This window comes from Delphinapterus leucas, chromosome 13, assembly GCF_059928025.1.
Source record: "Delphinapterus leucas isolate spDelLeu-1000000601 "Yukka" chromosome 13, BTC_Dleu_Yukka2, whole genome shotgun sequence".
NCBI classification, from domain to species: domain Eukaryota; kingdom Metazoa; phylum Chordata; class Mammalia; order Artiodactyla; family Monodontidae; genus Delphinapterus; species Delphinapterus leucas.
In genome coordinates, this window is record NC_143141.1 from 48,428,797 (window position 1) to 48,451,812 (window position 23,016).

General features: G+C 37.2%; 1 protein-coding gene across 16 annotated transcripts in view; it reads left to right on the plus strand.

Annotated features, from left to right (window-relative positions):
* The window catches only part of MTIF2 (mitochondrial translational initiation factor 2), a 42,424-nt gene that overhangs the window by 13,727 nt on the left and 5,681 nt on the right, over positions 1 to 23,016 (plus strand). For 3 of the 16 annotated variants that reach the window (XM_089923174.1, XM_030763231.2, XM_022597265.3), the window contains 8 exons: positions 4,793 to 5,018; positions 5,379 to 5,490; positions 11,201 to 11,372; positions 11,837 to 11,997; positions 12,919 to 13,095; positions 15,050 to 15,189; positions 21,177 to 21,301; positions 22,600 to 22,804. In XM_089923174.1, the coding sequence (XP_089779300.1) occupies positions 4,793 to 5,018; positions 5,379 to 5,490; positions 11,201 to 11,372; positions 11,837 to 11,997; positions 12,919 to 13,095; positions 15,050 to 15,189; positions 21,177 to 21,301; positions 22,600 to 22,804 (1,318 nt within the window). The other 13 variants (XM_030763235.2, XM_022597266.3, XM_022597268.3 and 10 more) reach the window with 13 other exon arrangements.

Sequence of the window (23,016 nt, forward strand, 5' to 3'; positions counted from 1 at the left end):
GTAAGGAGGGCATGAGTGCAGGAGATGGGGTGGTGGCCAGATTGGAGATTGGTTCCACACAGGGGAATTGCTTAAATAAGTAAATATATTAAGGCTGATGCGAGTCAGGTTTCCCACGGCTAGAAAAGGAAGTTACATACATATAAAGGGAAAAGCCTAGTTTGAACCCTATGGTGTTAGATTGGACTTCACGATATCAGTAGGAACGCATGGTTTTCAATGTATGTAGATGGAAATGTGTGCACACATGTGTATAATATTCCCCAGCTTTGACCAATGGGAGGGCTTGAGAGCATCAAAACCCCAGTAACAATGAACATACCTGACACCCTGAGCCTAGATTATAAATACCATTCTTCACTGAAAGGAAATAGGGCTTCCACTTTCAGAAATTTATTCTAGAGAAAGAACTGGACTGGCATGCAAAAGTGTATGCCCAAGAATATTCACTGCAATATTATGTTAGATACTGGACACAGCATATATGTCCATCTATGTGGGTATGGCACTTATAAACAATGGAATCTTTCAAAATCATTTAAAAGAATGATATGGATATATGTTCATCAGTGTGGAAGATTTCCGGTATATATTGTTGCAGAGATAAGAAGCAGCATTTATAACATGAATCTCATTTACATAAAAGTGTATGTATACATGTATTTATACAGAGATAAGTGGAATGATGTGTACACACACAAACGCACAAAGTGGTTACTTCCAGAGAGGTGGGATATAGGATTTGACTCACTTTCTTTAGTAAAAAAATAAATTTTAATTTGCAAAGATAGTGGAGAGTTCCTGAATGTCCTTCACTCAGTTTCCTCTAATGTTAACATGTTATGTTAACTATGATATGTTTGTGAAAATTAAAAAATTAACACTGGGGTATTACAAGTAACTAAACTACAGATTTTATTCAGATTTCACCAGTTTTTCCACTAGTGTGCTTTTCTGTTCCCGGATTCTATACAGGATCCCACACTGCATTCAGTCATCACATTTCTTTCTGTCTGATCTGTGATAGCTTCTTGTTTCTTGTCTTTTTTTATGATGGTATATCAGGGTGGAAGGGGAGAAGCAAAAAGGGACAGAAAGGAGGTGAATAAACAACTTAGTCTAGGAAAATAGTTACCCCTATGTGTGTGTGTGTGTGTGTGTGTGTGTGTGTGTATGTGAGGGAGGTGGGGAGAGAAAAGAATTTTTAAAAGCAAACATTGTATGGTTTCATTGCACGGCAAGTTGCTAATGATCTGGATAAGTGGAAACCATTTAGGAAAGGAACCCCATATATTGGCAGCATGTGGTCAAAGGACGTGGAAGAGTGAATAGATGTCTGTTAAATGAAGACATATGGGGCATTTTAAGGTCACTTACATGGAGCATCATTTTAAATGTATGAGTAACGCTTGATACTGTGTTTTCACCCAGGTCTTTTCTTGCTTTTCATGACCTTGACAACTTTGAAGAGTTCTGCTCAGATATTTTGTAGAATGCTCTTTAATTTGGGTTTGTCTGATGTTTTCCCCATGATTAGAGTAGGGTTGTGGGTTTTGGGGACAAATATTAGAGATGAAATGTCCTCATCACATCATTTCTCGGGGTACATGATAGCAACATGACATTGCTGGTGATGTTTACCGTGATCAGTTGGTTAAGGTGGCGTCTGCCGATTTTCTCCATTATGAAGGTACTATTTTTCCCTTTCCATATTCTATTCTTTGGAAGCAAGTCACTAAGTCCAGTCCACACTCAAGGCGGGTGGGGTGGTGGTGGTGGTTAAGCTTTACCTCCTAGTAGAAGTTATACACATATATTATGTGGAATTTTTCTGTAAGGAGGATTTGTCCCTTCTCCCCCATTTATTTGTTATAATCTAATACTGTGTTATTTTGTTGCTCAAATGTTTCCAGCTTTGGCCTTCCCTCCCTCCCTCCCTCCCTCCCTCCACTTTCTATATTTTAGTGTATTGCTTTAATTTTCCACATTAGTATGTATTTTCTTAATGATTAGAAACATATTGGTTATTTTCACTTTAATATTGGGGAAAAAAGGTATGACTTACTTTGATGTTCAATTCAATCAATTTCTGCTTCTCAACTACTTGGCAAGGCAGAGAGAGCAAAGAATACTTTCTTGCAGAAATTGGCATTTCAGTGAGTGTGAAAGGTAAGTAAAATGATAGCAATTGAAATGCACTTCAATAGTTTTCAAGGGTGTGAGTGTTTAGGTTCATTAAAAAGATTTTCAGGACAGAGGTTTCCATTTAGTCATTCAACAACACTGATTACACATCTTTGCGGTGGCACTGGGGAGACAAACATAAAAAAGGGGAGGGCCATGAGTTAGGCGGCCAGACTATGGGGGGCGGGGGGAGGCACAGAGTTTACATAACGTCCCCAAGTCTACACAAGTGGGGATGAGCTGGGATTGGAACCCACTCTATCTTTATTACTTTAAATGCCACCCACACGAGGTGACTTTTGAAAAAGAAAGCGCTCCTCGCCCAGTACTAACTGGGTCTATCGCCACGTTCCCTTGCATTTTTCCCTTTTTGTTAGTATGTCTTTTAAGGACTTATCATTTCTCCCACATTTCCCCGTTTAACTTTCCTTTGAGTTGTGCACATCGAGGCCGCTCACAGCCCCAGAGTAGCAGTAATTTACTTCCTAGAAAGCGAAGGGCTCTGCAGAAACTCGCTGCTGACACGCCACCCGGGTACACCCGGCGACTGTACCAGCGGCAACAGGGCTGTTCCGAAATCGGACTTCTGAGTTCCGGGTAGAACCGCTTCCGGCGGTACCGGAAGCCCGCGGGGGACCATTTTTGAGACGGACTAGCCTACTGACAGTCCTCCCGGGTCCGGAAGGTGATCTTTGACCTGCGTCAGAATTCCGGCGCCCTGGACCCTACGTAGGAGCTAAGTGAGTGGGGTCTCTTAGCCGTGTGGTCCCTATTGTTTGGCCTAAAGTGTTAGCGGCACAGATGACAAGCATTGCGCATTCGGGAGGCTTTCCATTATGCACTTAATCCATGCGTGATTGTTACTTTCGGCATAACGAAAGCGCTATCCAACCAGAAGCGGCCGGCTGCTTGCTCTCCCCGCGTGCCGCGGCAGGTGTCCTCCACGCCCCGACCTCCCCTGTGCCCAAGGCTTTTTGGTCTCGGGTTCCAGGCGAAGCCACCCTAGATCCGACATTCTACCGTGACTTCTTTTTACCTTTCAGATAACTCCCAAGGCTTCTAGCTGTTTCATTCAGACGTTTTCACCAGCGCAACTACATTCTTTCCAACATCCTTTTTCAGGTTCCATGATAAGAATATACTAGCGGCGAAAGAACACCGAATTGGGAGTCAGAAAGCCTGGGTTCTAGTCCTGACTGTCATTAACTAGCGGTATGACATTGGAGAAGGCTTTTTGACCTCTCTTGACTCCATTTTCCTTTTCTTTAAAATGAGGGGCTTGGAATAAGTAGCAAGTAAGGTTCCTTTCAGTTTGGGTATTTGGTTTATTGACCGCCAATGTGTTTTTCGAATCCCTGCGTCAGTGAAATAGTTGTGCTTTGGTTAATCTCCGTGTAGGACTTTTCCTCCCATTATGTTAATCTGTGTCCTTGTTAAATCTGGTTTTAGAGTCATTAAAAAAATTTTTTTTTTCCCTAAGGAATTCTGTGCTTCCTGAGCACCCTTTACTTCTTAGTTCAGGGAAATGTACCTAAATAAGATTCTTTAAATGTGCCATTCTTGAGGTGTTTAAGAATCATTATATTGGAACATTTTAAAGACAGTGGACCCCAAAGGAAGGGACTCTTGCTTATTAAATTTTGAATCAACAACCTCAGATGCAGTGCCTGGAAGATGGTGCTCTTGAAATGTCTGCTGAGGAGAAAACTAGTACTTATGTTATTTTAGTTACTCCTTCCCTTAAACACTGAAAAGCAAAGCTGTAGAAATGCAGTGTTGTGATCAGAAGAAATAGAAGACTCAAGGAGGAAAAGACTATACTACTGAGTTCTGAGCTACACTGTTGAGGTCTGTTGTGGTTTTCTCTCAGTAAACTCTTCTTTTGTCCCAAGAGTAATATTCAAAAGGCATTATTCAATAGGTATTTATTGGCATTATTCATTAGATATTTATTGGGTGCCTTCTTCCCACTCTAAAGCATCTTTTTTTTGGGGGGGTTGGGAAGAGGGGAAAATGTTAGGGTTGAAAGACAGTTCCAAGAAGAGGGAGCATATGCAAAGTTTCAAAGATTAGAAGACAGCCGTTGGAGATTACAGGTGAGACAGAATAACAAAAATTTGGGAGATAGGAGTGAGGGAACTATAAGAGCGTAAGAGATGGAGTGAGAGATTAACAGAAGGCAGATAATGAGTCCTTATATAGCATGTTTTGAAGTTGTACATTAAACTAGGGATAATCTCCCCCCATCCTCCCAAAGAATGTTTGGCAGAGAGTTGATCAGTGCAAATTTGCATTTAAAAAAAAAATGACTGTAGTTGTGATTTGGTTAATTGATGTTTCAGGAGTGAAAAAAGAACCCTTATAAGTTTGTTATTGTATTTCAGTGTTATTATGGTAGGAACATTAACAATAGTTCTAGTTAATATCTAGAGAGTACTTAGTACGGAATTCCATCTCTCTGGACTGTGAGCTCTTTCAGGGCGAGAACCCAGTTTTACTCATTGTTGTAACTCTAGCACAGTGTTTTGTGTGTAGTAGATATCCAATTAATATTTACTAACTTGATTTCAATATTAACCAAAATAGTATTTGAAAACTTTTTTCCTAGGAGAAACATGAACCAGAAGATACTTAAGTTGGAGAACTTGCTACGATTTCACACTATTTGTAGGCAGCTGCACAGCCTGTATCAAAGAAGAATGTTGCCACAGTGGAGGCACGTGTTTTCATCTGCTTACCTGGTGTGGACAGCTCAGCTGTACCCCCAGCCCTGGCAGACACATGCGCTCATCAGGACCGCTTTATCTCAACATAGGCTTCTGGTGACAAAGAAGGTAGTTCTAGATTTCTCTGAGTTTCTGTATTATTTGGTCTGAGATAAAAGTGCCTAGAGCCATGAGTAGAAACCCATTTTGAGTATTTTTGAAATCTTTATGCCTTAATGCTACATTCCAGGCAATAAATCTTTGTGAGGAAGGGAGGTTCTAGTTAGCTGTTTAGTAATGTTGATTAATTTGCTTATTTATATCAGTGTATAACAGTGAATTAAGGAATCAGGATTTTAAATTTTAGTCTAAAGTTTAACAATTTATGGGAGTGTTGGTAGAAATAGGAGCCCTGACTGTGGTAGATATTCCAGAATAAACCTCAGAGATTTTCTTCCTTCTTCTTTATGTGTTCTGAATATTTAATAGGAAAAAAAATCGCAGAAACCTCAGTTATCTTCAACAAAATCTAAAAAGGAGGTGGAGGTATGGATTGGAATGACTGTTGAGGAGCTGGCCAGAGCAATGGAAAAAGACATAGGTGAGCCAGATAATTTTATAAGGAAAAATATGGAAACGTGGAATACCTGGTATTTTATTTGCAGTGAGATTAAGGCATTCAAGGATGAAAATTAGACTAGTGGTTTAAAAAGATGTTAAGCAATTCCAGTATTTTTCACTTTAGATGACAAATCCTGATTAGTTTCTTGGCTCTTTGCCAAATCTAGTTCTCTAAGATTTTGCTTTTAATAAAAGTGGAAAAGATTTTTTTTAATTTGAACTAAACTTTCTTGCTCAGAAATCTCGTGGACTATTAGAATAAGTCCAAAGAATGCTTTTGGACTGAGGGACCGTATTTATACTCATTTACTTTCCTTTTGTTTCTCTATAATTCTCTAATTGCACTCATTTTGACAATTTCTGTAGTGTAGTGCCAGCAGAAAAATATTTGTAGTAATAACTACATTTTTTTTTTCCTTAATAAATTTATTTATTTATTTTTGGCTGCGTCGGGTGTTTGTTGCTGCTCGTGGGCTTTCTCTAGTTGCAGCGAGCGGGGGCTGCTCTTCGTTGCGGTGCGCGGGCTTCTCATTGCGGTGGCTTCTCTTGTTGCGGAGCACGGGTGCTAGGCACACGGGCTTCAGTAGTTGTGGCACGCGGGCTCAGAAGTTGTGGCTTGCGGGCTCTAGAGCACAGGCTAAGTAGTTGTGGCGCCTGGGCTTAGTTGCTCTGCGGCATGTGGGATCTTCCCGGACCAGGGATCGAACCCGTGTCCCCTGCATTGGCAGGCGGATTCTTATCCACTGCATCACCAGGGAAGTCCATAACTACAACTTTTCATAATACCATTTTTATTAGAAATGTAATAAAAATTGTAATTGGCCCACTGTATCCAAGGGTTCTGCATCCGTGGATTCTGCCAACCGTGAATCAGAAATATTTTAAAAAAGGAAAAAAAAATCCAGAAAGTTCCAGAAAGCAAAACTTGAATTTGTCATGCATCAGCGACTGTTTCTATAACATTACATTAGTTATTGTAAGTAGTCTAAAGATGATTTAAAATATATGGGTGGATGTGTGTAGGTTATATGCAAATACTGTGCCATTTTATCTAAGGGACTTATATATAAAGTCCATGTATTTTGGTATTCAGGGGATGTCCTGGAACCATGCCCCTGCAGATACTGAGGGACTACTGTATTTATTACCAATTTAGGATTGTTGGAACAAAATTTTCATTTCGTTTTCATTATAAACTGACATTAAAATTTAGTAAACAAGAAATAGCTTATTATTGTAGCAAAATAAAGTAACAAGCAGACTTGGCAAAAAATTACTACTAATAACATATTTATTGAGCTGTTACTATATACCAGTACTTTATATGTATTAACTCATATAATTCTCACAATTCTCTAGAAGCAGGTATGATTATTATCCCCATTTATAGATTGAGAAACCAAGGCATAGAGAGGATAAATAATTGCCCAGGATTTCACAGCTACTATGTGGTGGAGCCAGGATTTTGAACCCAGGTAGTATGGCTCCAGAGCAGATGCTCTTATTCACAGACCAAATTTTCTCTCAGGAATTGTTATTTTGTAAATCACAGCAGAGCTAGAGTTTTAATGTGTATCCTGCCTGAAAGTGTTACCACTATTTGTGACAGTACATCCTCACAAAGAATAGAAAATTAGCACTCTATCTTGTGTTTTTTTTTAAACTTTGCGTTGGATTATGTAATCATTTTATAACTAGAAAACTTTAAGAGAACAAATGGACATGGCCATGTCATTTGGAATTTTTCCAAGGAAAACTGTATTGATATGATTTTATAAATGATATTGATAACAGACTTGATTTTTAGAACTTTTTATTATTGGCATTTTTCATATATATATGAAAGCAGAAGGAATGGAATGATAAGCATAATGTTTGCATGAGCCAGTGATAACAATTATTAATATATCATTTAGTCCATGAGTACTTACATATTGCTAAGCGATAATTCTTTTTTTTTTAAACATTAACATACACACGCATAACCATAATTCCTTTGTATCACCAAATAAATAGAATAATTAAAATACAGGTTTAATCCTGTGGATCAGTGCTCTAAATCCAAAACTGATTTGCTATGATTTAAATAAAAGTTATCTATTTGAAACTTATTTAATATTATAATCATACCTCTTTTGAATTTAAGATAGTTTTCATATGGTGAATATTTTTAACTGCTATATTAGCAATGTACATACACCCTAACCCCCCTGCCCCGGCTCAGTTAAAATAACTTGATGTGGGAATTCCCTGGCGGTCCAGTGGTCAGGACTCTGTGCTTTCACTGCCAGGGGTGTGGGTTCAATCCCTGGTGGGGGAACTAAGATCCTGCAAGCTGTGCAGTGCAGCCAAAAAAGAAAATTGATGTAGTATTCCTGGTTAAAATGCTTTGGGTACTTTTCTACATGTAAATATTTAAGTCTTGGATAAAGATAAAATAATATGTTGATACTATATGCATTTAATGTAGAGGGAAAAAGATTATCCCTATGTATAAGCTACCTCTCAGAAGTTTAGGATAACATATTGGAAAACTATAGTTACTGGATTATTAAGGATTTTTAGCATTATTAGAAACAGAATTGTACTCATTATAATTTTTACGTTTAGAGTTTTATTGTTTTCTGAGAGCATATCCATATAGGAAATTTATGTTGTAGCATTCTTTTTTTAATTTAATTTTTATTTTATATTAGAGTATAATTGATCTACAATGCTGTGTTAGTTTCAGATGTACAGCGTAGTGATTCAGTTATACATATACATATATCCATTCTTTTCCACATTCTTTTCCCATATAGGTTATTACAGAATATTGAGTAGTTTCCTGTGCTATACATTAGGTCCTTGTTGATTATCTATTTTATATATAGTAGTGTGTATATGTTAATCCCATACTCCTAGTTTATTTATGTTTTATTTTTATTTTAAGTTAATTTTTATTGAAGCATAGTTGCTTTATAGTGCTGTGTTAGTTTCTACTGTACAGCAAAATGAATCAGCTATACATATACATTTATCCCCTCTTATTTGGATTTCCTTCCCATTTAGGTCACCACAGTGCCTTAAGTAGATTTCCCTGTGCTATAGAGTATGTTCTCATTAGTTGTCTATTTTATACATAGTATCAATAGTGCCATACTCCTAATTTAAAATGTGTTTTCTTGGGGAAAAATGTGGTAGGGAAATACACAAGAAAGCATTTCTTGGCATTATTATGGAGTAGGATCAGTGAGGTGCTGAGGCTGGCTTGTACCAGTTTGTGAGCCTATTGCTAAATTATAAGGAATTATGTGAGCTGGTGTAAACACAACCATTTAAAAAAGTAAGTCATAAATGGAGGTAAATAAATACTCATTAATATTTTCACTTCTTAATTATTTTACTGCATTTTACTATTAATCTATGATCTTGAGGTTATTTACGTTTATTGTACCGATATGGTGGAAATACTATTTAATAGTGTGCTGCTTCACATCTCTTTTCATCTCTGTGTTCAGTGACTTCATATTGGTGGCTTGAAGTCAGACGTGGTGGGGGACAGCAGCCCCCAACCTTTTTGGCACCAGGGACTGGTTTTGTGGAAGACAATTTTTCCACTGACGGGGGGTGAGGTTGGGGGGATGATGGTTTCAGGATGATTCAAGCGCATTTATTGTGCGCTTTGTTTCTATTATTATTACACTGTAATATATAATGAAATAATTATACAACTCACCATAATGCAGAATCAGTGGGAGTCCTGAGCTTGTTTTCACTTGCCACTCACTGATAGGGTTTTGAATTGAGTCTGCAAGCAGTTGGTTTATTATGGTCTCTGTGTAGTCAAACCTCTCTGCTAATGATAATCTGTATTTGCAGCTGCTCCCCAGCGCTAGCATCACTGCCTCAGCTCCACCTCAGACCATCAGGCATCAGATTCTCATAAGGAGCCTGCAGCCTAGATCCCTTGCATGTGCAGTGTACAATAGGGTTCGTGCTCCTATGAGAATCTAATGCCACCGCTCGTCTGACAGGAGGCGCAGCTCAGGTGGTAATGCGAGCATGGGGAGCGGCTGTAAGTATAAATGAAGCTTTGCTCACTCCCCAGCCGCTCACTTCCTGCTGTGCGCCCTGGTTCCTAACAGGGGGTTGGGCACCCCTGGTGGCGGGTATTTGTACCATGGAAATTGGGAAGTGCTATAAATCAGGACTTTTTTTTAGGAGCCTCAGAGTAAACATTTACCAGCACACTACTGAATAGGAAGTTCTTTTAGTGTAATATTCTGCGTGTTTGAAGATGCCTTTCTTTTATATCTGTCTCTCAAAATATATATTTATAGGGTGACTGAAATTCTGGAAGCATAAAACTAGTTATTTCATTATCACCACTGATACTTTATTTATTACCCACAGGAAAATATGACTGGAATTAAAGCACATTAAATAAAATGAAAACAACAAGTAATTATTTTTCCTATGTTTTGCTACTTTTTGGACATCCTAAATAGATACATAAATAGTGTGTACATGTATTCTGTGATACTGTATGTGTGTGTGTGCATATATTTATGTATATACATATGTAAATATAGTCAATCCTTATTATTTGGGGATTCTGAATTGGCGAATTCCCTAAAATGTATTTGTAGCCCAAAATTGATACTTGAAATGCTTTTGTAGTCATTCCTGGACATGCACAGAGCAGTGAAAAATTTGAGTTGCCTGACCTGATCACGCATTACTAGCTGAGGTTCAAACAAGGCCACACTCTGCCTTCTCTCCTCTCATACTGTAAACAAGTGTCATTTTTGTGGTTTATTTAGTGCCATGTTTTTCTCATTTTTGTGCTTTTTTTTGGTGATTTCGCTGTTTAAAATGGCCCCTCAGCATGGTGCTGAAGTGCTGTTTAGTGTTACTAACTACAAGAAGGCTGTAATGTGCCTTACAGAGAAAATACATGTGTTAGATAAGCTTTATTGAGGCATTAGTTATAGTATAGTGCTGTTGACTGTGAGTATAACGTTAATGAATCAACAACATATATTGAATAAGATGTCTTTAAACAAAAACACATAAAACAAGATATAGCTGATGAAAATGTTGTGACCGGAGACTGAAGGAACGTAACCCTGTATTTCCCTTCAGAGCAATGATTCAGTATTTGCTAATTCACTGTTCCCAGTGAGTTTATAGAACATAATTACCTTGAATAATGAGAATCGACATGCAATTTAATGTTTTATTAATTGCTCAGGTAGTTCATAAGGTACATGGTAAATATTCAAATATTTATGAATATGCAGAAATATCAATTAATATAAATGTATCATTTTTTTTCCTTTTTTTTTGATGTGGACCATTTTTAAAGTCTTTATTGGATTTGTTACAATATTGCTTCTGTTTTATGTTTTGGTTTTTTGGCCTCGAGGCATGTGGGATTTTAACTCCCCGACCAGGAATCGAACCCGCACTCCCTGCATTGGTAGGCAAAGTATTAACCACTGGGCCGCCAGGGAACTCCCTGTATCATATTTTAAAGATTATTTTCTTGTCAACTTTTTTGTGATTCGTTAACATTAGAGAAACGGATAGCTTATATAGTTATTCCTCTCATTGAGTGTATTGTTTATATAGATGTTTATCAATAGAGGTCACTTTCTGGAACATTTAATTCGTGATCCTAAAAGGTTTTATCTTGTTTCACCCAGATTGTGTATATGAATCTTTATTGAACACTGCTGTTGACATAGATTCACTAGAAGCACACTCACATTTAGATGAAGTCTGGATCAAAGAAGTGATAAAGAAGTCAGGGATGAAGTTAAAATGGAGCAAATTAAAACAGGACAAAGTCAGAGAAAATAAAGATGCTGTAAAAAGGTAAAACTTAACTGTATAAATTGGGGGAAGGAGACCACATTGTTTTATTCACACTTTTTAATGGAAACATTTGCCTTAAAATTCCTTTTGCAATTAAAATGATGTGTGAGTATAGGTTAAACTTTTCTTCAAAGTGCTTAAAGTATCAAAAAGTATATTCAGGTTATTATAAAACTCTAAGAGTTATTTTTCTTAGTTTGCTGAGTGTATATGTTGATCCTGAATTTTAAAATTTTTTTCAGTTTTGCTCACTGTTATGAAGATGCCTACAGTAGGTGGGCAGTCATTATTATTTTATCATAAGTCATTGTATGTATAGAAGAGGAAAATAGTTATGTCTAATCAAAGCTAAATGTTGGGTTTTATTGTTAATGGTAGTTCACAGAGATAACTGCAGATCAGTTCACTGGCTATAAAGTGTTTCTGATATTTAAGAAATGAAACTCCTTTGCTGTTAATTGTAGGCCCCAGGCAGATCCAGCTTTATTAATACCAAGGTCCCCAGTTGTTACTATAATGGGCCATGTTGATCATGGAAAAACGACGTTACTTGACAAACTGCGAAAAACTCAAGTGGCAGCAATGGAAGCTGGAGGCATCACTCAGCACATTGGTGCCTTTCTTGGTATGAACACAGATCACCTTACAATGTACTTGGGAACCCCACATATTATTTTCTTAAAATAGTGTCACCGTATGAAATATATGAATTTAAAGTAAAAGATAGGCTAAAGCCTAAAGCCATTGGTTTGATGAAATGTAGAGCTGGTGGTTAATAAAGGTTATTTTGTACAGTGTATAAGAAGAAAGTTATACCTTTTGTATTCTAGCTCATTCTTAGTTTGATTTAATGAGCCTATGCTCATTGTCATTGTCAATTGTCAATGCTAGGTTGTCATAATGTTACCACTCATAATTGAGTAACAGCTGTCATTTGCTGAACACCTAGCATGTGCCCAGCACTGTTCTGAGCACCTTATATGCTTTATGTTTTTTTATCTTCGCAACATCATGAGGTAGGTATTAATATTCCTACATACATATAAGGAGGCTGAGGCTTGTTTAGGTTGAGTTACTTGCTCAAAGTACACAGCTAGTAAAGTGGCAAAGCCAGCATTTAAACCCAAGGCTGTTGAACTCAAATCCTGAGCTTCTGACTGTGTACTAAATTGCCTCTGTTGCTCAAGACAGTTGTGCAGCTGGTGTTTGCTAATGCAGGAGTGGCTGCCTAGACAACTGTCAGTCTGGTTTTTTCTCCAGAATATATTCCAGTTGGTACATTTATGAAAATAGTTATATTCTAGAAATAGGTTGAGTTTTAGTTTGAAATTATTACATGAAAAGAAAACCCTAAAGGCCTCACTGGTATGTTATCACTTTTCATTGTGGAGTGATGATCCAAATGCATTGTTCTGATTAAGATTAATGGAAAGAATAAAATTATTTTGAAGAATTATTGATTGTGTTCATAAGGTCATGTATATTCCTTTGTATTAAGGAAGTATATATTTGAGTGCTCAGAGTTCTTGGATTTCTGTTTCCACAGTTTCTCTGCCTTCTGGGGAAAAGATAACCTTTCTTGATACTCCAGGACATGCTGCTTTCTCAGCAATGAGAGCCAGAGGTGCTCAGGTCACTGACATTATCATACTGGTTGTAGCTGCAGATGATGGAGTGATGAAACAAACTGTAGAATCCATTCAGCATGCCAAAGATGCTCAAGGTACTGTGTGGCCGACTTACATGTATCAGGAAGGAAGTTGCTTTCTTTTTTTTAAAGGATCTACTACAAAGTCACTGTTTTTACATGTCGCTCATTTAATCTTCCTGGCAATCCCAGGATTATTATACCTGTTCTACAGGTAAGGTGCAAAGAAAGTTGAATTGTTTTCCCAAAGACATTAACTACTTAGAAGAGTATAGCAGGATTCAACTTGGGACTTGTGACCACAAGTATATTCCTTCCTCTACTGTTTACTTACTTGGCATGGTGTGACAATTTAACAGTCTCAAATGACTTTTTAAAAAACATTTTAACGTTTAATAGCTATAAAAGTAAGCCTAGAATAATGAACCCCTATGTACCCATCACCTCAATTCATTAGGAGTTACAAAGTGGTGATATTCTAATTGTTATTCCTTATTCACTTATTATCTGGAATTCTTCTCTAAAAGAGACTTTTCCCTCATCTGCTTTAAATAAGTTCTTATTTGGTCAAAGGTATAAAATCGAAACTTTTGGAAAATACTTGGCTATATTCTCCCTTATTTCTCCATTTAAAAATTGTAATAATAGGGGATTCCCTGGCAGTCCAGTGGTTAGGACTGCACACTTTCACTGCCGAGGGCATGAGTTCAATCCCTGGTTGGGGAACTAAGATCTTGCAAGCCACGTGGCGTGGCCAAGAAAAAAAAAATTGTAATAATAAACACCACACACATACTTTGTACATTCATTCTTATTGTGATATGACCCTACACCCACTGAGAAAATACTGTTGTCTTGAGAAAATGTACCTGAAGGAATGCATCATATTCCCCTAGGTTTGTTGGCAAGAAAAAAAAGAAAGGGTTGACAATCATTGATCTAGTCCAGTGTTTTTTTCATCTCACAACATGAAAACTAAGACCCAGAGGGTGGCAGGAACTTCCCCAGTTACAGTTAATTTGCAACATGCCTGCATTTGGAATCTGGTCTTCTAGCTTGTGTTCCTCTCTTTATTTTTTAATTCCTCAAAACTACCTTTGTGGAATGGGCTATGTTCTTAATGATCCTAGGGAATATAATAAAAATAAGAGTGGTAAATCTGCCAGGGACCTTGTAACAAAGCAGCTGGTTGAGATATGATAAATTCCTTACATCATGCTTTCTGTACCTGTTCTCTTGGTGCCTGTTAAGTTCCAGCTGATCGATACAGAATGTACTTTTTCATAATAATAGGCTGTGGATTGCATAGCTCTTTCGTGTCTATTTTCAATTTCTATTCCTTTGATACCTGAGAAAATTGCAGAGTTGGTGAAACTCAATCAGAGAATTATCTCCTAGAATTTTGTGTGAGTTCTCTAATGAAAGGGTATGTTTAGTAATGACAAGTAGATTATAAGATTATTTGGTTCATTCATTAAGTAAACATTTATTGAGAATCTACTTTGTGTCAGTCACTCAGCTAAGTGTGTATGAAGAAAGAATTGCTGTAAATCCTAAAAGAAAGTTTACAATAATGGTACTTAGTTTCACTCCAGGGTGAGATGTTGGGTTTTAACAGGGAACTCCTGGAAAGAAGAGGCAAATGGTCTAGTGGTATTAGAATTAGAATCTTCTCTTGATTTTTTTTTTTCTGGAGATTATCTCTAGTGTAGTTGCTGATCTTGCTTTCAGATTTAAGGATAGTCCTTTCTCTACTCTAAGTACTGTTGTGTGTTTTTGTTTTTTAATAATCATAATTGCGTATTCTTAATACAGAATCTTATAATTGCAGTTTTGACATCTCTCATCTGGAATCCTTCATGTGTATAAAGCAGAGTAGGTGGGTGTAAAGTGGGTCTTTTTAGGTCTTTTGTTAGATAAATACATCCGCTGGGTCAAGAGAAAGCCAGAAAACGTTGGCATCTTTCATTGTGAATACCTGGAGTTGAAGTGTCGTCATTTGCACTCTTCTTAACTCTGTCTCTTTCAGTTCCTATTGTCCTTGCCATAAACAAATGTGACAAAGCTGAGGCTGATCCTGAGAAAGTGAAAAAAGAACTGCTAGCTTATGATGTGGTATGTGAGGATTATGGAGGTGACGTTCAAGCAGTGCATGTTTCTGCACTCACGGTAAGTGCGGGCACCTCAGAGACAGTGTGTTCAGATGGGAGTGCTACACATCATGCACATAGTGCCTTATACCTAGAGAACATTTTGACATCCATAATTTCTGTTGTTGTTTTAAAAATTCTCTGAGAACTAGGCAAAGCTGGTATCATTATCCTAGTTTGGCAGATTAGAAATTAGGCTCAGAAAGATTAGTCATCAGTCCAGAGGGGGTCAGGTTTACCTATGCTTTTCTTACTACGAGGTACTTAGAATGAGGAGAATAAGTGGTGAATGATGTGGGGATAGGATAATAGTAGGATAAAGACTTTCAAGCAGAAACGAAATTCAGTTGGTAATAAAAAGTGCTTGTTTTTAAAGTGAAAAACTATAGGATAGGTCTTAGGGCATTTAAGAGAAATTTAAACAAATATAACTTTTTACTAATACAGTGTTGAAATATTTGGGTTCAGTTTGTTATTGATTGACTCAGTGTTTCTGTGAACTAAATTGCTGTAAGTTTTATAATGTTATTTATGATAATTCCATTTTCTTTTAAATTACCAATTATTCTCTTCTGGATAAAATACACCAAGGAAGCTCAGTACCTGCTTTGTGATAGCATTTTCCAGTTCTCTTGTCCTATACAGGTTGCTGCTAAGTAAAAATTTCCTTTTTTGTCCATTCTTACCATATTCCATGGTTTACTCGTAATATGGACTCTTTTTCTTCTGATCATTCGATGAAGAAATTGTACTTTATTTGGCCACCTTCCTCCAATTAAGTCTCATTTTATCTTTACTTTTCCTAAATTTGTTACCTCCAAGATGATTAGAAGTTATGCCTCTGTTAATAGTAAAATTATGCCTCTTTTTCTCTGAAACTCATAAAATGCCACCTTACTTGCCTTCTTTCTGCTATACCTTGATTGTTACTACGATGTGAAAACCAGATGGCAAGATTAGAACATTTGAAGACATGACCACCTTTTCTGCCCAGATATTAGATGAGTAGATAGATAGATGTAAAGCTGCTTAGGCAAATTTGGAGGCATGGCAAAGATGAATCCTGGGAATGGAGGTAAGAGAGTGGCAGGGAAGTAAGATGAGGCCTTCTTTTCTGATGAAGAATAGAGGACTCTTCATGCAAAGAAACAACCCCAGCTCTGCTTTTCAGAGCAGCATTTTGTAAATTGGAATAAATACTAGGAATAAGTAGATGGGTAAGAAAAGTGTTTAGTTAGTTTTGTTACAGTTGTTTCTGTTGCTTTATATTGTAACAATTGTGAGCAAGCTCTTAGCTGACATGGAGAATGGAAAAATCCCTTGTCCATCAGTTCCAGTTCCATCACCCGTTAATCAGCTGCATGATCTTGGAGACTTAGAAAGCATAGTAGACATAGACCATTAAAGGTGAAAGAGTCATCTACTCTAGCTCCTTCATTTTACAGTTGAGGAAAGGTGATCCGGGAGGTGAACTGATTTTCCAAGGTTGTACAGCTGGGTAGTTGCAGAGTGTAGGTTATAGTTTGGGTCTAGTCAGTGTTTTTTCTCCTTATTTATTTAATAAGAGTAAGTAGTGTTTGATTTACTTATTTTACAGGATTCTTGAGTGGATCCGATGAAATCAGTGAAAGCTTGTTCAATTGGATAGAACTTCAATTGTAATGTAGCACTGTAAAGAAAGTGAGAGGAAGAAAACACAATTGTAGAGACAGATGGAGGACAGAGGGTGGAAGAAGCATGTGTTTATAAAAGGGTATTAACAGGGCTTCCCTGGTGGCGCAGTGGTTGAGAGTCTGCCTGCCGATGCAGGGGACGCGGGTTCGTGCCCCGGTCCGGGAAGATCCCACATGCCGCGGAGCAGCTGGGCCTGTGAGCCATGGCCGCTGGGCCTGTGCGTACTCCGCAACGGGAGAGGCCACAACAGTGAGAGGCCCGTGTACCGCAAAAAAAAAGGGTATTAACGAACTCTAGTAGATATTCTTAAAAATATATAGATAGATAGATAGATAAATAATATATATATAATATCTATCTATATATGTATAGCCACTTTTCGTTGCAAGATCAGTCCCTGGGTCAGATTTTCTTGCTTATCTCTTCTTCCCTCCCTCCCTTCCTCCCTCCCTTCCTTCTTTCCTTCTGTCAAATAGGGTAATTCATGTTTTGGGGTTTTTTTTAAACATCTTTATTAGAGTATAATTGCTTTACAATGGTGTGTTAGTTTCTGCTTTATAACAAAGTGAATCAGCTATACATATATCCCCATATCTCCTCCCTCTTGCATCTCCCTCCCACCCTCCCTATCCCACCCCTCTAGGTGGTCACAAAGCACTGAGCTGATCTCCCTGTACTATGCGGCAGCTTCCCACTAGCTATCAGTTTTACATTCGGTAGTGTATATAAGTCCATGCCACTCTTACTTTGTCCCAGCTTACCCTTCCCCCTCCCCGTATCCTCAAGTCCGTTCTCTACGTCTGCATCTTTATTCCGGTCCTGCCCCTAGGTTCTTCATAACCATTTTTTCTTTCTTTTTTTAGATTCCATATATATGTGTTAGCATACAGTATTTGTTTTTCTCTTTCTGACTTACTTCACTGTGTATGACAGACTCTAGGTCCATCCACCTCACTACAAATAACTCAGTTTCGTTTCTTTTTATGGCTGAGTAATATTCCATTGTGTAACTGTGCCACATCTTCTTCATCTGTTCATCTGTCTGTGGACACTTAGGTTGCTTCCATGTCCTGGCTATTGTAAATACAGCTGCAGTGAACATTGTGGGACATGACTCTTTGAACAATGGTTTTCTCAGGGTATATGCCCAGTAGTGGGATTGCTGGGTCATATGGTAGTTCTACTTTTAGTTTTTTAAGGAACCTCCATACTGTTCTCCACAGTGGCTGTATCAATTTACATTCCCACCAACAGTGCAAGAGGGTTCTCTTTTCTCCACAGCCTCTCCAGCATTTATTCCTGTACATTTTTTGATGATGGCCGTTCTGACCGGTGTGAGGTGATACCTCATTGTAGTTTTGACTTGTGTTTCTCTAATGATTAATGATGTTGAGCATTCTTTCATGTGCTTGTTGGCAATATGTATATCTTCTTGGAGAAATGTCTATTTAGGTCTTCTGCCCATTTTTGGATTGGGTTGTTTGTTTATTTGATACTGAGCTGCATGAACTGCTTGTAAATTTTGGAGATTAATCCTTTGTCAGTTGCTTCATTTGCAAATATTTTCTCCCATTATGAGGGTTGTATTTTCATCTTGTTTATGGTTTCCTTAGCTGTGCAAAAGCTTTTAAGTTTCATTAGGTCCCATTTGTTTATGTTTGTTTTTATTTCCATTTCTCTAGGAGGTGGGTCAAAAAGGATCTTGCTGTGATTTATGTCATAGAGTGTTCTGCCTATGTTTTCCTCTAAGAGTTGTATAGTGCCTGGCATTACATTTAGGTCTTTAATCCATTTAGAGTTTATTTTTGTGTATGGTGTTAGGGAGTGTTCTAATTTCATTCTTTTACATGTAGCTGTCCAGTTTTCCCAGTACTACTTATTGAAGAGGCTGTCTTTTCTCCACTGTATGTTCTTGCCTCCTTTATCAATAATAAGGTGACCATTTGTGTGTGGGTTTACCTCTGGGCTTTCTATCCTGTTCCATTGATCTGTATTTATGTTTTTGTTCAATACCATACTGTCTTGATTACTGTAGCTTTGTAGTATAGTCTGAAGTCTGGGAGCCTGATACCTCCAGCTCCATTTTTCTTTCTCAAGATTGCTTTGGCTATTCGGGGTCTTTTGTGTTTCCATACAAATTGTGAAATTTTTTGTTCTAGTTCTATGAAAAATGCCATTGGTAGTTTGATAGGGATTGCATTGAATCTGTAGATTGCTTTGGGTATTAGAGCCATTTTCACAATGTTGATTCATCCAATCCAAGAACATGGTATATCTCTCCATCTGTTTGTATCATCTTTAATTTCTTTCATCAATGTCTTATATTTTTCTGCATACAGGTTTTTTATCTCCTTAAGTAGGCTTATTTCTAGCTATTTTATTCTTTTTGTTTCAGTGGTAAATGGTAGTGTTTCCTTAATTTTTCTTTCAGATTTTTCATCATTAGTGTATAGGAACTCAAAAATTTCTGTGCATTAATTTTGTATCCTGCTACTTTACCAAATTCATTGATTACCTCTAGTAGTTTTCTGGTAGAGTCTTTAGGATTCTCTATGTATAGTATCATGTCATCTGCAAACAGTCACAGCTTTACTTCTTCTTTTCCAATTTGGATTTCTTTTATTTCTTTTTCTTCTCCGATTGCTGTGGCTAAAACTTCCAAAACTATGTTGAATAATGGCAGTGAGACTGGGCAGCCTTGTCTTGTTCCTGATCTTAGTGGAAATGCTTTCAGTTTTTTACCATTGAGAAAGGTGTTGGCTGTGGGTTTGTCACATAATGGCCTTTATTATGTTGAGGTAAGTTCCCTTTATGCCTACCCTCTGGAAAGTTTTTATCATAAATGGGTGTTGAATTTTGTCAAAAGCTTTTTCTGCATCTATTGAGTTGATCATATGGTTTTTCTTCTTCAGTTTGTTAATATGGTGTATCACATTGATTGATTTGCGTATATTGAAGAATCCTTGCATTCCTGGGATAAACCCCACTTGATCATGGTGTATGATCCTTTTAACGTGCTGTTGGATTCTGTTTGCTAGTATTTTGTTGAGGATTTTTGCATCTATGTTCATCAGTGATACTGGCCTGTAGTTTTCTTTCTTTGTAACATCTTTGTCTGGTTTTGTTATCAGGGTGATGGTGGCCTCGTAGAATGATTTTGGGAGTGTTCCTCCCTCTGCTATATTTTGGAAGAGTTTGAGAAGGATAGGAGTTAGTTCATCTCTAAATGTTTGATAGAATTCGCCTGTGAAGCCATATGATCCTGAGCTTTTGTTTCTTGGAAGATTTTTAATCACAGTTTCAATTTCAAGTGCTTGTGATTGGTCTGTTTATATTTTCTATTTCTTCCTGGTTCAGTCTTGGAAAGTTGCGCTTTTCTAAGAATTTGTCCATTTCTTCCGGGTTGTCCATTTTATTGGCATATAGTTGCTTATAGTAATCTCTCATGATCCTTTGTATTTCTGCAGTCTTAGTTGTTACTTCTGCTTTTTCATTTCTAATTCTATTGATTTGAGTCTTCTCCCTTTTTTTTTTTTTTTTTTTTTGCGGTACATGGGCCTCTCACTCTTGTGGCCTCTCCTGTTGCAGAGCACAAGCTCCGGACGCGCGGCTCAGCTGCCATGGCTCACAGGCCCAGCTGCTCCATGGCATGTGGGATCTTAGCGGACTGGTGCACGAACCCGTGTCCCCTGCATCGGCAGGCGGACTCTCAACCACTGCGCCACCAGGGAAGCCCTCTCCCTTTTTTTCTTGATGAGTCTGGCTAATGGTTTATCAATTTTGTTTATCTTCTCAAAAAACCAGCTTTTAGTTTTATTGATCTTTGCTATTTTTTCCTTCATTTCTTTTTCATTTATTTCTGATCTTTATGGTTTCTTTCCTTCTGCTAACTTTGGGGTTTTTTTGTTCTTCTTTCTGTAGTTGCTTTAGGTGTAAGGTTAGGTTGTTTATTTGAGATGTTTCTTGTGCCTTGAGGTAGGATTGTATTGCTATAAACTTCCCTCTTAGAACTGCTTTGCTGCATCCCATAGGTTTTGGTTTGTCGTGTTTTCATTGTCATTTGTTTCTAGGTATTTTTTTATTTCCTCATTGATTTCTTCAGTGATCTCTTGGTTATTAAGTAGTGTATCGTTTAGCCTCCGTGTGTCTGTATGTTTTACAGATTTTTTTCCTGTGATTGATATCTAGTCTCGTAGTATTGTGTAATTCATGTTTTTAATGCTTAAAGAGAAAAGTGTAACTGTCGAGGATTATTTGGCTTTCTGATCCTGGTATTTACATTTACAGATATTATTTATTAATGTATATTAAGAGGTTGTTTTGTTATTAAAGGGCGATAACATGATGGCTTTGGCAGAGGCAACAATTGCTCTTGCAGAAATGTTAGAATTGAAAGCAGACCCTACTGGTCCAGTTGAAGGAACAGTAATAGAATCTTTCACAGACAAAGGAAGAGGGTAGGTCTGTTAAAATGGTTGCTTTCTAATAATTTTATTTCATTGTTTTTGTGACTTGATTATATAACAGCATCTTATGTTTATTGCACATTATTGTTAGTCCCTGAACAATATTTTCAAAGCATTTGTTTTAAAAAATATGGATTTCCCTGGCAGTCCAGTGGTTAAGACTCCACGCTTCCACTGCAGGGGGCACGGGTTCGATGCCTGGTTGGGTAAGTTCTGCATGCCGCTGCGGTGCAGCCAAAAAATATATATATATTTTAAATAAAAATAAAAAGTATTTTATTGCACTGGCACACAGAACACAAACATGCAGTGATCAGTAGATCTTAGCAAATATGTGTATACATTTAGTAGTCATATCTAGGTGACTTAGTAGTTCAATTTGCTTGATATCGTTTTTTCTCCCCACTGACTTAACTGAATTGCTAAAGCCTTATAGACTAACATAACTTGGAATAAAATGGCAATTGTTGCATTTTAGGGTTTCTAAATTCTTTATGTTCTTACCCATTAATATATAGTAAGATTGTTGGAATAGTGTTCTCTTCTTTAATTTCCCTCCCTATTAGCAAAAGAGGTCTTTTCACTGCTTAACAAATTATAGAAAGGAGATTAGGATTCTGTCAGAACACTTAGCTGTCTGCACCCTTCACTACCATAACCTTACAAGAAATGTTTTTTGTTTTCTTTTTTTTTTAATTGTAAAAATTGCATAATATTAAATTTACCATCTTAACCATTTTGAAACGTACAGTTTAGTAGTATTAAGTATATTCATATTGTTGTGCAACAGATCTCTAGAACTTTTTCATCTTGCAAAACAAACTCTATACCCATGAAGCACTAATTTCCCCGCCCTCCTCCACCCAGCCTTTGGCAGCTATCTTTCAGTAGTTGTTTCCATGATTTTGACTACCTTAGATACTTCATATGACTGGAATCATATAATATTGTCCTTTTTGACTGGCTTATTTCATTTAGCATATGTTTGTCCAGGAGGTTCATCCGTATTCTAGCATGTGACAGGATTTTCTTTAAGGTTTTATAATATTCCATTATACATATATACTGCATGTTCTTTATCCATTCTTCCATTGATGGACATTTAGCTTGTAATTTTGAAGAAATGTCTTTATAGTATGAAAAACTGTTTGAGAAGTTGAGAAGTGGTGGAATTAACCCTGTGTGTTCAAATTATATATTTTTTAATCTCATAAAGATATCTTTACTGAGAAAGTGCCATTACACCATGATTATGGCATTAAGAATATATACTTTTATTTTCATATTAGTCCTGTTACTACAGCTATAATTCAAAGAGGAACTTTGAGAAAAGGCTCCATTCTGGTTGCTGGAAAGAGTTGGGCAAAAGTACGCTTAATGTTTGATGAAAATGACAAAGTAATCGATGAGGCCTGTCCCAGCATGCCAGTGGGAATTATAGGCTGGAGAGACTTCCCTTCTGCAGGAGATGAAATTCTTGAAGTAGAATCTGAGGTATATCAAGCTTAATTCCTCTACAGTAGATATGATGTAATGATTTAAAATATCAATCTATAATGTTATACCAAATAAGTAATAAATAATTCAGTACTATAACAGGCTGTGAGGGGGGGCTAGTGATGTCATTCTAGAGTTTGGCTGTAAAATTTGGCTTTTAAAATTTGAGATAAGATTTTTAAATAATTTCAAATTTACACAAAGCCTCC